At 35.8% G+C, this 10,714-nt stretch overlaps 4 protein-coding genes across 6 annotated transcripts in view; 1 reads left to right on the top strand and 3 right to left on the bottom strand.

Moving 5' to 3' along the window:
• The window catches only part of LOC104742268 (putative purine permease 20), a 3,319-nt gene extending 2,415 nt beyond the window's left edge, over positions 1-904 (top strand). For both annotated transcript variants that reach the window (XM_010463259.2, XM_010463257.2), the window contains exon 3: positions 157-904. In XM_010463259.2, coding sequence (XP_010461561.1) covers positions 157-752 — 596 coding nt within the window. In that variant the 3' untranslated portion in view covers positions 753-904. The remainder of the gene's footprint in view (positions 1-156) is intronic.
• On the bottom strand, positions 973-1,845 carry LOC104742267 (pentatricopeptide repeat-containing protein DWY1, chloroplastic-like). Its single transcript, XM_010463255.2, has one exon. The coding sequence runs from the start codon at positions 1,798-1,800 to the stop codon at positions 1,036-1,038; it is 765 nt and encodes a 254-aa protein (XP_010461557.1). The 5' UTR covers positions 1,801-1,845; the 3' UTR covers positions 973-1,035.
• On the bottom strand, positions 1,919-3,363 carry LOC104742266 (putative lipoyltransferase-like protein, chloroplastic). The gene is made up of 5 exons (XM_010463254.2): positions 3,131-3,363; positions 2,760-3,024; positions 2,512-2,662; positions 2,102-2,425; positions 1,919-2,011 (listed from the first exon to the last, which is right to left on the bottom strand). Exons 1-4 carry the CDS (start codon positions 3,262-3,264, stop codon positions 2,118-2,120), a joined length of 858 nt encoding a protein of 285 aa, XP_010461556.1. The 5' UTR covers positions 3,265-3,363; the 3' UTR covers positions 1,919-2,011; positions 2,102-2,117.
• Positions 8,616-10,714, bottom strand: part of LOC104742265 (E3 ubiquitin-protein ligase CHFR-like) — a 4,999-nt gene continuing 2,900 nt past the window's right edge. Inside the window, exons 10-12 of one of the 2 annotated variants that reach the window (XM_010463252.2) lie at positions 9,510-9,617; positions 9,021-9,121; positions 8,616-8,702 (exon numbers count right to left, since the gene is read on the bottom strand). In XM_010463252.2, coding sequence (XP_010461554.1) covers positions 8,625-8,702; positions 9,021-9,121; positions 9,510-9,617 — 287 coding nt within the window. In that variant the 3' untranslated portion in view covers positions 8,616-8,624. Of the gene's footprint in view, positions 8,703-9,020; positions 9,122-9,502; positions 9,618-10,714 lie in introns of those variants that run through there. The other variant, XM_010463253.2, reaches the window with a different exon arrangement.

The raw sequence follows: 10,714 nt of genomic DNA, 5'->3' as shown, positions 1-10,714 counted from the left end.
GCCAACTCTATGCGATAGGGAGAACTCATTGTGTGTTCTTCTTTTGGATCTTTACAACACAATTGATCTTCACTTCCATATTTACAGCAATCATCAACAAACACAAATTCAACCGTTGGATCATATTATCCATCGTCCTTTCTGGAATTGCCACAGGCATTACATCTTCGGATGATGCTTATTATCCCTGCGAAGGTGAAGGTGGGAAAATGAGCTACGGTGCTTGGTGTGGCTTATTTGGCACGGTAGCCTTCTCTTTATCTCTCTGTATCATGCAATTAGGGTTCCAAAAGGTTATACCGAACACAGAGAGTAGAGTTTCCGCGGTGATGTTGATGCAAACTAACGCTTCTATGATTGCAACGTTGATATGTTTGGTTGGATTGTTCATAAGCGGTGAATTCAAAGATATCAAGGAAGATTTCGAGACGTTTACAAAGGGGAGGCCGCTTTACGTTTTGAGTCTTATCGGTTTATCACTTGCGTGGCAAGTAATGTCTTTAGGGCTAGTGGGTCTTGTGTGTTTAGCGTCTTCTCTTTTCTCTAATGTCGTCAGCTTCTCTGCGTCACCATTAGCTAACATTTTCGTTGTCTTGGCGTTTTCGTTTATGGATGATGATGTTGACTGGTTTAAGGGAGGAGCTCTGTTAGCTGGGATCCTTGGGTTTGCATCTTATATTTATTCCTTTTACAAGGCTACTAAGAAAAGAGAAATAGCAAGCCAAAGTGAAACAGAGAGTGTGTGTGATTGATGATATGTATATTTGTGATGCTATATATTTCATGTAATTAAGAGTGTTTCGGTTTGTCCATTTCACTGATGTTATTATGTAGGATTGAAGGGTTTGGTACCTTCTTGCATTTGTGTTCAATGTTTATGTTATAATTGGCTTCGATTTGATTAGTTTTTTTTCATTCAGTTTTCGATTTTGTTCTTGAACATTTTCGAATTGTTCTTTTTGCCCACCCCAATTTTGAAAGGATTTAAATTATAGTGAATTTGGTTGAAATTAACAATCTTTTCATACAAAAATTCTACCAATAATCTCCACAAGAACAGCTACCATCTCTAAAATGATGAAACCTCTTGTTATCTCTTACAATGATCTCTCTATCTTCAATACTCGATAATATCTTTATGAAGTTATGGCAATCTCCGCATATCCTCAGATTCTTCATCACCCTTATAGTAGTGCCTGGAGACGTGTTTATAAGACCGAAAGCGATAGCTAAACGTTCACTGTGATGCATCAATGCTTTCTCTTTAGCTTCTTGGTCGATATCATGAAGCACATACTTCGTGTCTGGTACATAGCCTGCATCTCTCACTTCTTTCTCTAAAGACTTCAGCTTTACGTAGGCCTTGCTTCTATCTGCAATAGCTTTCTTCTCACCTGAAATCTCTGGCTTATCTCCTCTAACCTTTGTCGACTGACCAGAAGGTGAGATATGTTGTAAAGTAGTATCTTTACTAACTACCGAACCTGGATTGGTGTTTTTGTCGTTTCCCCTGCGGTAAGAAAGTTCTCTAGCTGTTAATCTGCCACCATTCGAACCATCTAAGTTTCTTTCAGCGGTCTTAACAAACATTTTGTGAGCAGTTTCCTTGACTTTGGTCTCAACTCCATCAGAGCTTACCTTTTCCTCGGGTTCAACAAAGCTTTGAACTTGACCCTCACCCGCAATTGCCTTTGCTCTTGAGGTGATTCGTTGAAAAGATGAAGTTTCTCTCTCAAATGGGATTGCTTTAGGGACAGGGAAGGAGCAAAATCTCATGGAGAAAGCAGCCTCCAGAGCCATCCCTTTGTGGTCAGTTCGAGAAACAGATAAGCTTTTTTTGGAGGGTAACTCACTATGTGGAGAGAGAAATAGAGAGATCAATCTCTCACACACAAACAACTTCACAAACTGCCAATAAAACCTCTGTTTACCTATTAGCAGTGGTCCACAAAAAAAGTCTCCTTCATAACCACTATCTCATAAATCACTTGTTAGCTGAGTATCAACAAATCTGAAAAGATAAAAAATTTCTGATCAAGAACAAGAACCACAAATGCTAATTGAAACGGAATGATTAAGAATGCAAAGATTTTGGTTGTACCAATGACACAAATCCTTTAGCTTTCCAGTTTCAATACTGTTTGCTTTTCAATTTGAAGCTGGAAAACTTCAGAGAATTCCTTTAGTAACGACTCATGAGCTACATCTAACAACTCCAAATCGTCAAGCTTAGTATAACACATGTCCCCAATTACGTGTTCTCCAACCTCAATCAAACCCTTTACACTTCCAACCCCACGGTTTCTTATCCCACATGGAACTATCGAGTTAAACGGTGTTAAATCTGTTGTGACATTAAGAGCTAGACCATGATATGTCATCCATTTCGACACACGGATACCTATCGCCGCCACTTTCTTATTGCCTATATAGAGAAAAAGATCAAACACATTACTACACCGCCAAGATCAGATCAAATCAGAGCTAGAAGTAAAACAAAAGTGGACATACCAACCCAAACTCCAGTAAAACCGTCAAGACGAGACGCTTTAATGGAGAAAGCAGAGGAAAGAACACGAATGGCTACTTCCTCAAGCTTCCTTAGGTACCAATGAAGATCCATCTTGTGATTCCGGAGATTGATTATAGGATACATAACTAACTACATTTTCAAATTCGCACTTAACAACTATCAACAACAACACAACATAATTGATGAAATTGTAAGAAAAACAAATGAGATTTGAATGTGTTTTTACCTGACCAGGACCATGGTAAGTGACTTCACCACCACGTTCAGTTCGATAGATATCAAAAGGTGCATCCTTTACATCAAAATTGAGATAATCCTCTGAACTTCCAGTTCCCATTGTGTAAACTGGAGGATGCTGTAATAAAATCACTGTATCTGAGCACTCTTGGTTTCTATCAATCAGAGCTTTTTTCTCATTGACAATGTTTTTTTGCCATGACCAAGCTTTCTTGTATGGAACCAATTGATCGTAGAGATCAAAACACTCGCACCTGCCAAAAAAAACAGAGAATGTTATATGCATTGATGGAGGAATGCAGATAACGTGTTCGATAAAATTCCTGAGAGACTTAAGATTTGAAAATTTAGGATTATTACTTTCTTGGGTTTTTGTGATTCTCCGAGTTTATCATCTGGACAGATGCTAATACTCTGTTTCTGTTGAGGTTACTATGATGGTGATGATATAGCTTCGGGTTCAAAACAGAGCTTGTTGAAATGGAAAAATTCATGTCTTTCGAGATAAAAATTACCAAAATTTTAAGGCTTAGGAGTTTCGAAGAAGAAGAAGATTCAGTGTTGTTCTTAGAGATAGAAATGGCGGAGACACCGATGAGATGGTGAAGGGTAGTTTCGAAATATTAGAACATTGTTAGGGCTATTTTGGTCTTTTAAAATAAGGTTTTGCCCTAGTTAGTGTGTTAGTATAAATAGGCATAGAACCCGAAAGGTTTAGAATTGTATTCAGAAAACACACAAAATCTTCAAGTTTCGCTTTGTTTTTGTCCAAATTATGTTTTGAAATGAAAAGAAATTATCGTTTATCTTCATAAATACGATTTTTCTTTTCTTTTTGTTAAGACAAACGATAATCTCCTTATCATTTCAAACTATGATTTTTTTTTTTTTCTGAATGATTTCAATTTGTGTTGATGTTTTTCGGTGAGAGAACGAAAAGAAAAATATTAAATTGTGGCGATGATGAAGAAAAAATGACCTTTTATCACATGATTGAGATTATTTTTTAATCTCGTGATTACCTTTCAAGCACTTCTGAGCCATGTTTTTTTCAATTCTAATGATGGATTTTTTATTTTTAGTGAAGAATAATAAAAAAAAAGAGTTTTAGAAGAATATTAAAGACTGATTTTGAATTATCAATAAAAATATATATATGCGCTGAAATGACTGATTTTTTATTCATCTGTAATGGATTTGTTAATTCCCGCAAGGTTAATGACAATTATAAGCAAGAAAAAGAGAATCGGAGGCGGCTTCAATTAGGGTTTTTGATGTTGACCTCCTTGATGAGGAAGAAGAACTAGGGATTAAAAATTACAAAATAATGATTAATTTTGTTTTAGAGATCAAAACACTATTTGAAGCATCGTAGTTCCCAGAATGCATATCTATGTTACACTTGGATTCGGTAAGAGAATATGTATGAATGATATAAACAAAATAAGCAAATACAAAGATTTGAAACAAACTCGAATATACTTTCAAACTAGAACTACCAAAAATTGATCTAGAAGATGAAACCAATATACTTCATAGAAAATGGTTAAAGATAAACGCTGTAGAGAAGACGATTAAGTTATGGTTATGATTGGATAACAAATGGTTGAATAGTAGTAATGAGATAGTTGCAGAATATAACACAAAATAAATTAAAATATGAATGAAAAGAATATTTGAAAAATTCTTCTAATTTTTTTTTAAGAGAATAATATATAGAATAAAATATATATATATATTATAATTTACTAGTACTACACAATAACTTCAGATTAATATAAGAAAACAGAAAAAAAATTCAATGAAAATTAAGTAATGGATTTTTTTTAAATGGGGGAAATAAGTCAATAACTATACCCTTCTTTCATAAGGATTGAGTTGTTTTGGAGTTGGTCAAAATGATAAAAAGATTTGGTGGTAAAGACGGAAAAGAGATAATTTTCGTAAGATTTTAGAAAATAACATATAAATATCTAATCTTCACATGTTATATTTAATTGAATAACATGTTATTTGTCAAAACATAAATGTGTTTTACAAAACAATATGTTTATGGAAAAGAATTAAACTAAATAGCGTTGAACTTGTAAAAAATTTGTTATATATTGAAGTAAATAGCAATGCATTTAGAAAAAATAAAGTTATTTACAAAATAAACTCTTGTTAACCGGATAGAAGAAAAGAAGATTTACAATGACGAAAAAGGAAAAGTAAAGAAAATTTAGATTTAAGAAGGAATATTTTTTTCGTTTGTTGGAGAGAGAAATAAAATTTGACAAAGGGAAAATATGTCGGTGACATAGATCAAGTGGAGAAGTCGAAAGATAAAGAGAATCCGCTAATATGGAAAGAGATTCAGTCGTTAAAAAGAGAGAAAATCCAATGAAAGGCTAAATTGAAATCGGAAGCAACAGAAAGAAAAACTTGTTATGGAAGAGAGAAAATACTACATTAACTCATGCTCAATATCTTAATTTCTCTCCCGAATTTGTGTAAGAGTTTTCTATTGGGTTTACCATATTGCATAACTGTTTTACAAAAATATTAAATTCATAACGTTAAATAACTAAACTAACCCTGACCAACTTTAGAAACAAATATCAAAAATACCTTTCTAGAAATTCATCAAAAATAACTTGTTTGTAGCCCCAACAATTCAGAATTTGTCTAGGAGAATCAACAAATAAAACTTATCTACAAAAAATAAAAAAATCATGTATACCTTATCCTCTCTATTAGTTTTTTTTTTCTTTTTCAAAACATTTACAGCTCATTTCTTTTGCTCAAATAAAATGTCAATATTGTAACTATACAATGTCGTCTCATGTTTATACTGTGTCATAAATAGGACACAATCAATTTCAACTTCGCTCATTAAGAAGAGCGCATTTACGACTTTTTAAATGCCTCTTGTGGTAAAACAAGAAAGGAGTTTTCTCTTGTGGTAGAATAGAAAAGATTTTAACTAAATGTTGTATTCTCAACTAAAATACTTTTGTGTAATTGGTGCATATTCTCGTAATTCGAACTAGGGATTTTCATGAGAAATGCCACTTTAAAAACAAAACTCAACAAAAATGCCACTTTACAACTTTCCTTCTTAGAAATGCAGTTTCAGCTTTTGTGTCATAGGTGGAAAAGACAAAATTACACTTGAAAATACAAGAAGAAATAAGCATGGATACGAGCATTGATTGTGGGAAGTGACAAGAATGGACAAGTTATTAGAGAGGCATGAATGACTTATTTGGTCCACTCTTTTGTAGGTACATGGTAGATCAGTTGTTGGGAAATTATGGACAATTTGTTTGGTCCACTCGTCTACAGATGGTGTTCCACCAGATCTGGTTCTTCTAACAAATATGTGCTCCGTAGTGTAAAAATGGCTTCAGAAGAGTAGTTAGTAAAATGGACAAGTTTGGTCTATCAGTCTGGTTTAATGAATTTGTTCCACCGGATTTGGTCTACCAGTCTGGTCCACCGGATTTTGTCTATCGAGAGACAAAAGACATAAATTTGGTTGACTATAACCTGGTTGGAAAGTAAATCTGGTTCACTGGAAGTGAAGCATATGTGTCTTTTGAATCGGAAATTTCTAGGGGCAACTGAATGAGATGGATGGTTGAAATGAGAGAGTTGAAAGTTTGGAGAGAGAAAGTTTAAGGTTCTCAGAAAAAATGGTGGCTTGGAGAAAGATGAAGGTTTGGAGAGAGAAAGTTGAAACTTCTTGAAAACAAAAAAAGATCTCGTTGGTTTGTTATGTTTAAGTTGCAAAAATGTATAATGTTTTTTTGAGAGATTTTAGTGAGAAATGCTATTTTCAAACATTTGTTACTGTGAGGAAGTGGAATTGCTCTTAACATTTGTTATAAAGATTGGTAATGTACATCGCATATTTGGCTAATTATCTATTACTAATAGCCTAATTCTAAAGAGAAACTAATAAAATGACTATGGTTCAGTTTTTTCCAGGTAAATGACTCTTTTTGTGGAAGGTTAGGGTTGGGGTTAAAACCAAATTAACCCTTTAATCTATAGTTTTTATAAAATGATACATTTGTTTTAAAAGATGAGACTGGCAACAACGACAACGAAAAGAGATCCAGCCTCTACTGTTATCATGATGATGGTGGTGGATAAGGATGAGGTGGTGGTGGTTATTGAGGTGACGGTGATGGATTTGAAAGAGATAATAACAGAGATTTACATATCTGATGGAGGCGGAAGTTGTCGAGAGTTAAAATCTTGTAGAGGCGTTAGTGGGAAACTGGGGATTTTTTTTTTTTACCAGAACCCATTATATTAAGCTATGATCAAGCAACTCTCTTCTAGGGAAAGCCTTACAAACATCATATAACTTACATGGGTAACACTAAAACAAACTTCACGGGAATTTAGAACCCGGACCAAAATATAACAAAATAAATGGCTAAAACAATGCCATAGATAAAGGATTGCAACAATCCAAAGGATAAGGAATGATAACACAAAAGCATACCATTCAGTCTTAAAGATACTATGACCAGCCAAGGCCACATACTTTTTAATGTAGCTTCTCCAAATCCTATACAAGGAATTAGAGTGACTACTACTCCCTGATTGCCCCAGAGGTATGAGAACCTCCAAAACCCGGTACAGGCAAAGGCAAAAAGGAAGGGCAGAACATCCCGTGAAAGCGAGGCAACACACTTCTTCTTCTGCTGGGAAGGACCGTCTGTAACTAAGAGCCAAAGACGCCCCCACGAGAAGGGAAGTATCCAGCCGTTCGTCGATCCTAGAAGCATGAAAAACCAGAGAGGGAAGTTGTCCAACCCTTTTGGATCTCGTGGACTTCCGATTGTAGATGAACAACATAACTGATTGCACCAACTTATCTCGGTTATAGGTAACCGGAGTGTCATAACCAATGACAGAGAAGTCTCGATTTGCATATCTAATCCACCGTGTGCATAAGCGAGAAGGATATGGCAAAACCGGAATGTTCATAGTGGTAACAAACAGGGGGATAACACACTGAAGCTGTAAACTGAGAGAAGAGAGGAAACCTAGAGATGAGCATATTTCTAGTCGACAGTGAGGACACTTTGTCGTCCCTTGTTGCATCTGCGAGGAATTGATCATTTGGCGATGATGGGCGGATCACCTTCCCCCTCCCCAACATCATTTTTCCCTTGTCGATCCTCCAGAGTCGTCTCTGATTGGTGCCGGTGGTTTCCCTCACTGCCTGACGGAGTGGATCCAAGACGTGGTTTCCTCAATTTCACAGAAATCGGATTTGTGCTTTGACACTTAGGGGAGTTTGAAAATCGCAGATTTAATAATTTTCTTGAAGCTGCTCCTTGGTTTTCCAGAAGCCCACCAGATTGGGCCTTATCTTTAACTTTTTGGTCTTTTTTTTTGTTTTTGTTCTCCTTCTTTTTGCTTGGGCCCTTTGATCGGCCTGTTCCAGCAGAAGGGAGAGGAGGTCGACTGCTATTCCCCTCGTCGAACTTTGTGGGATCCAACAAAGGTATCGTCACCAGATCACCCTTCTCCTCCCCGTTAGTTTGAACTTCACCTCCTAACAGATCCTCCTCTTCTATTTCGATATTTGTAGGATCCCAGTCGGATGCCACTGCCTCTCTAAACGCATCTGCATCTTCCTCTGTCCATTCCAAATCTACTTTATCTAAATCATCATATCTAAATCATCATAGTGGGGAACTGGGGATTATAAAGGTAGCAATGGTGATCCAAAAGAGGTGATCAAGGAGGAAAAAGAACAAAAATTATAGTACTTTTAAGAAATAACATGGATCAGAGGATGTTTCTCAACAACATGGGTGAGAGNAGTCCAGTACTCTGTTAAGGGAAATTAATTCCTTACATCTTGTTCATGGCGATTCATTTCATGGGTTATCGATGGAATCCTGGTAACTGTGCGTTCCGAGATCTGCAAATATTAGTAAGAAATAATGAGAAAAGAGAGGAATAAATTTTAAAATATATTATGAACATATTATCATGCAAGCGACTGGAGGAGAAGGGAAACCACTAGGTAAATCTAAAAAACTTACGAAAACAACAAAACAAAACTATCTTAGTCATAATTCCTAACCACAGGGAAATATTTCATTGCAATACCTCATAGATAGAAAAGAAAATGTAAGATCAAGTCAAAGTTTAAGGATATCAGTCTTAACTAATTCACTCTAATCTTACACAACATAACTAACATGGGTAAATATTGGACAATCGTAGCTCAACCTACAGGTCTGAAAGTGTCACGACTGCATACTGGACTAGATACACCTTGTGTAACATTTTCGGAACTCCAATAAGCACCACAAAATGGCCTATCGCATCCCTTGCCTGCAATAAACTAGCATTAAGTGTGTATATATAATATTTTCAGAGACTCCTACTGAACAGGTTGATACTAGTATAGTCACTATCAGTTAAACCTTTCAATATTCAGCTCTAAGAAACAGAAAAATATTCTTCTCTGTATTCTACCCGCACCCCCAATGTTTTTTTTACCCACTTTAGGACATATAAGACATCAGTACAAAACATAGTCACCATCATGCATCTTTTTACTTAATACCAATTTTCCTAACAGAGCAATGCAAGCAACAACAACAATAAACTTACAATATCAAAAGGGGGGATAAAATATAGGAAGCAGTCTTGAGAGCTAAATGCTAAACTCTTTAAACTGTGAACATTGCAAAATAAAGAAGCATGTATTACCACTTACAGTGTAATGGCACTTGGAGATTGGCTCTGAAGGGCATCATTCCTTGACACAGGTGGCATTGCAGATGTGCACCATGATGTTCACACCGATAACCACCAATATTAGCAACTGAGAACAGAGACAATGACATCAATTACTAGTTACTAATTATCCCACATCACCTCCTCCCCCGAGGAACCAATGTTAATTAAGCAGTCTGATGCATGATACATATTGGGTTTATATATTGTGAAAATATAAGCAAACATTCAGATAAATTTATATTACCACATTGTGGGCATTGTAAAGGCAAGCTATCTCTTTCTTCAAGTGGGGGCGAGAGAATATTCGAACGACGTTTTCTCTTGCTCCCAATTATCTAAAACATATGTCAATTGTAGTGTTCAAGAAAGCATCACAGGAACATAAAACCCACGACGTTGACCAAAAAAAAAAGGTACATATAACCACGATTAGTTGCACCAGAAATACCAATAGCGTGTTTACGAAATGGTAATGATTCATTAGTGACTTACACCAAAAAGTCAATGTGCAGCAGACATAATCATTTTGATAACAAAGCCGTTATATACTTCTAACAACAATTACTTAATAGAAGATATTGCAGAAAATACTTACAAGATTTGATTGTATCGATGCAGATGAGTCCAACACTGCAATATCTTCAGCTGGCCGCCTCAGTGCAGCATCCGCGTTTAATATATCCTAACATAAGAGGGTCTGAAATAGTCATCAAAAGCTCAAGCGTAAATGAAGCACAAGAATATATGAAAAAGGTTCTCTAGGAGAAGAATTACCAATGGAAAGAACATTTATAGGTATATTGTAAATGAAGAAAATGCTTGCAGTGAACAGATAATTCTACCTCTTGTATGTTTTTAAGAAAATGATTTTTCCCCACATATTGTACTGTTGTTCTGCATTGTGGACATAACACATGTTGATGTTTTGCTTTCGATCTCCGCATCCATTCTGAAAAACAGCCATTACTGGAGGCAGAACACATCATCCATCAACTACCAATAAAGTGAACTATGCCTGTCATGAATGAGAACTAAACAAAATCAACAAATGGCAGACCAGAAATTGTGAAGGCAAGGTGCAGCTGTGACAACATCATGCCATATGTTTAAGCAGATACTGCATTTCGCATGTTCAGGATCTATGGAAATCTGGAAAAGGAATTTCAAAGAGAGAGATAAGAA

Source organism: Camelina sativa, chromosome 14 (genome assembly GCF_000633955.1).
Source record: "Camelina sativa cultivar DH55 chromosome 14, Cs, whole genome shotgun sequence".
Lineage (NCBI taxonomy): Eukaryota > Viridiplantae > Streptophyta > Magnoliopsida > Brassicales > Brassicaceae > Camelina > Camelina sativa.
Note: the sequence above shows the minus strand (reverse complement) of the source record. Positions and strands in the feature narration are given on the sequence as shown.

Coding starts and splice junctions, on each gene's coding strand:
- LOC104742267 (XM_010463255.2), bottom strand. CDS start 1,800: ATGGCTCTGGAGGCTGCTTTCTCCATGAGATTTTGCTCCTTCCCTGTC.
- LOC104742266 (XM_010463254.2), bottom strand. CDS start 3,264: ATGAATTTTTCCATTTCAACAAGCTCTGTTTTGAACCCGAAGCTATAT. Junction 3,025..3,130: donor AATCACAAAAACCCAAGAAA/GTAATAATCCTA, acceptor TTTTTTTGGCAG/GTGCGAGTGTTTTGATCTCT. Junction 2,663..2,759: donor CTTACCATGGTCCTGGTCAG/GTAAAAACACAT, acceptor TTGAAAATGTAG/TTAGTTATGTATCCTATAAT.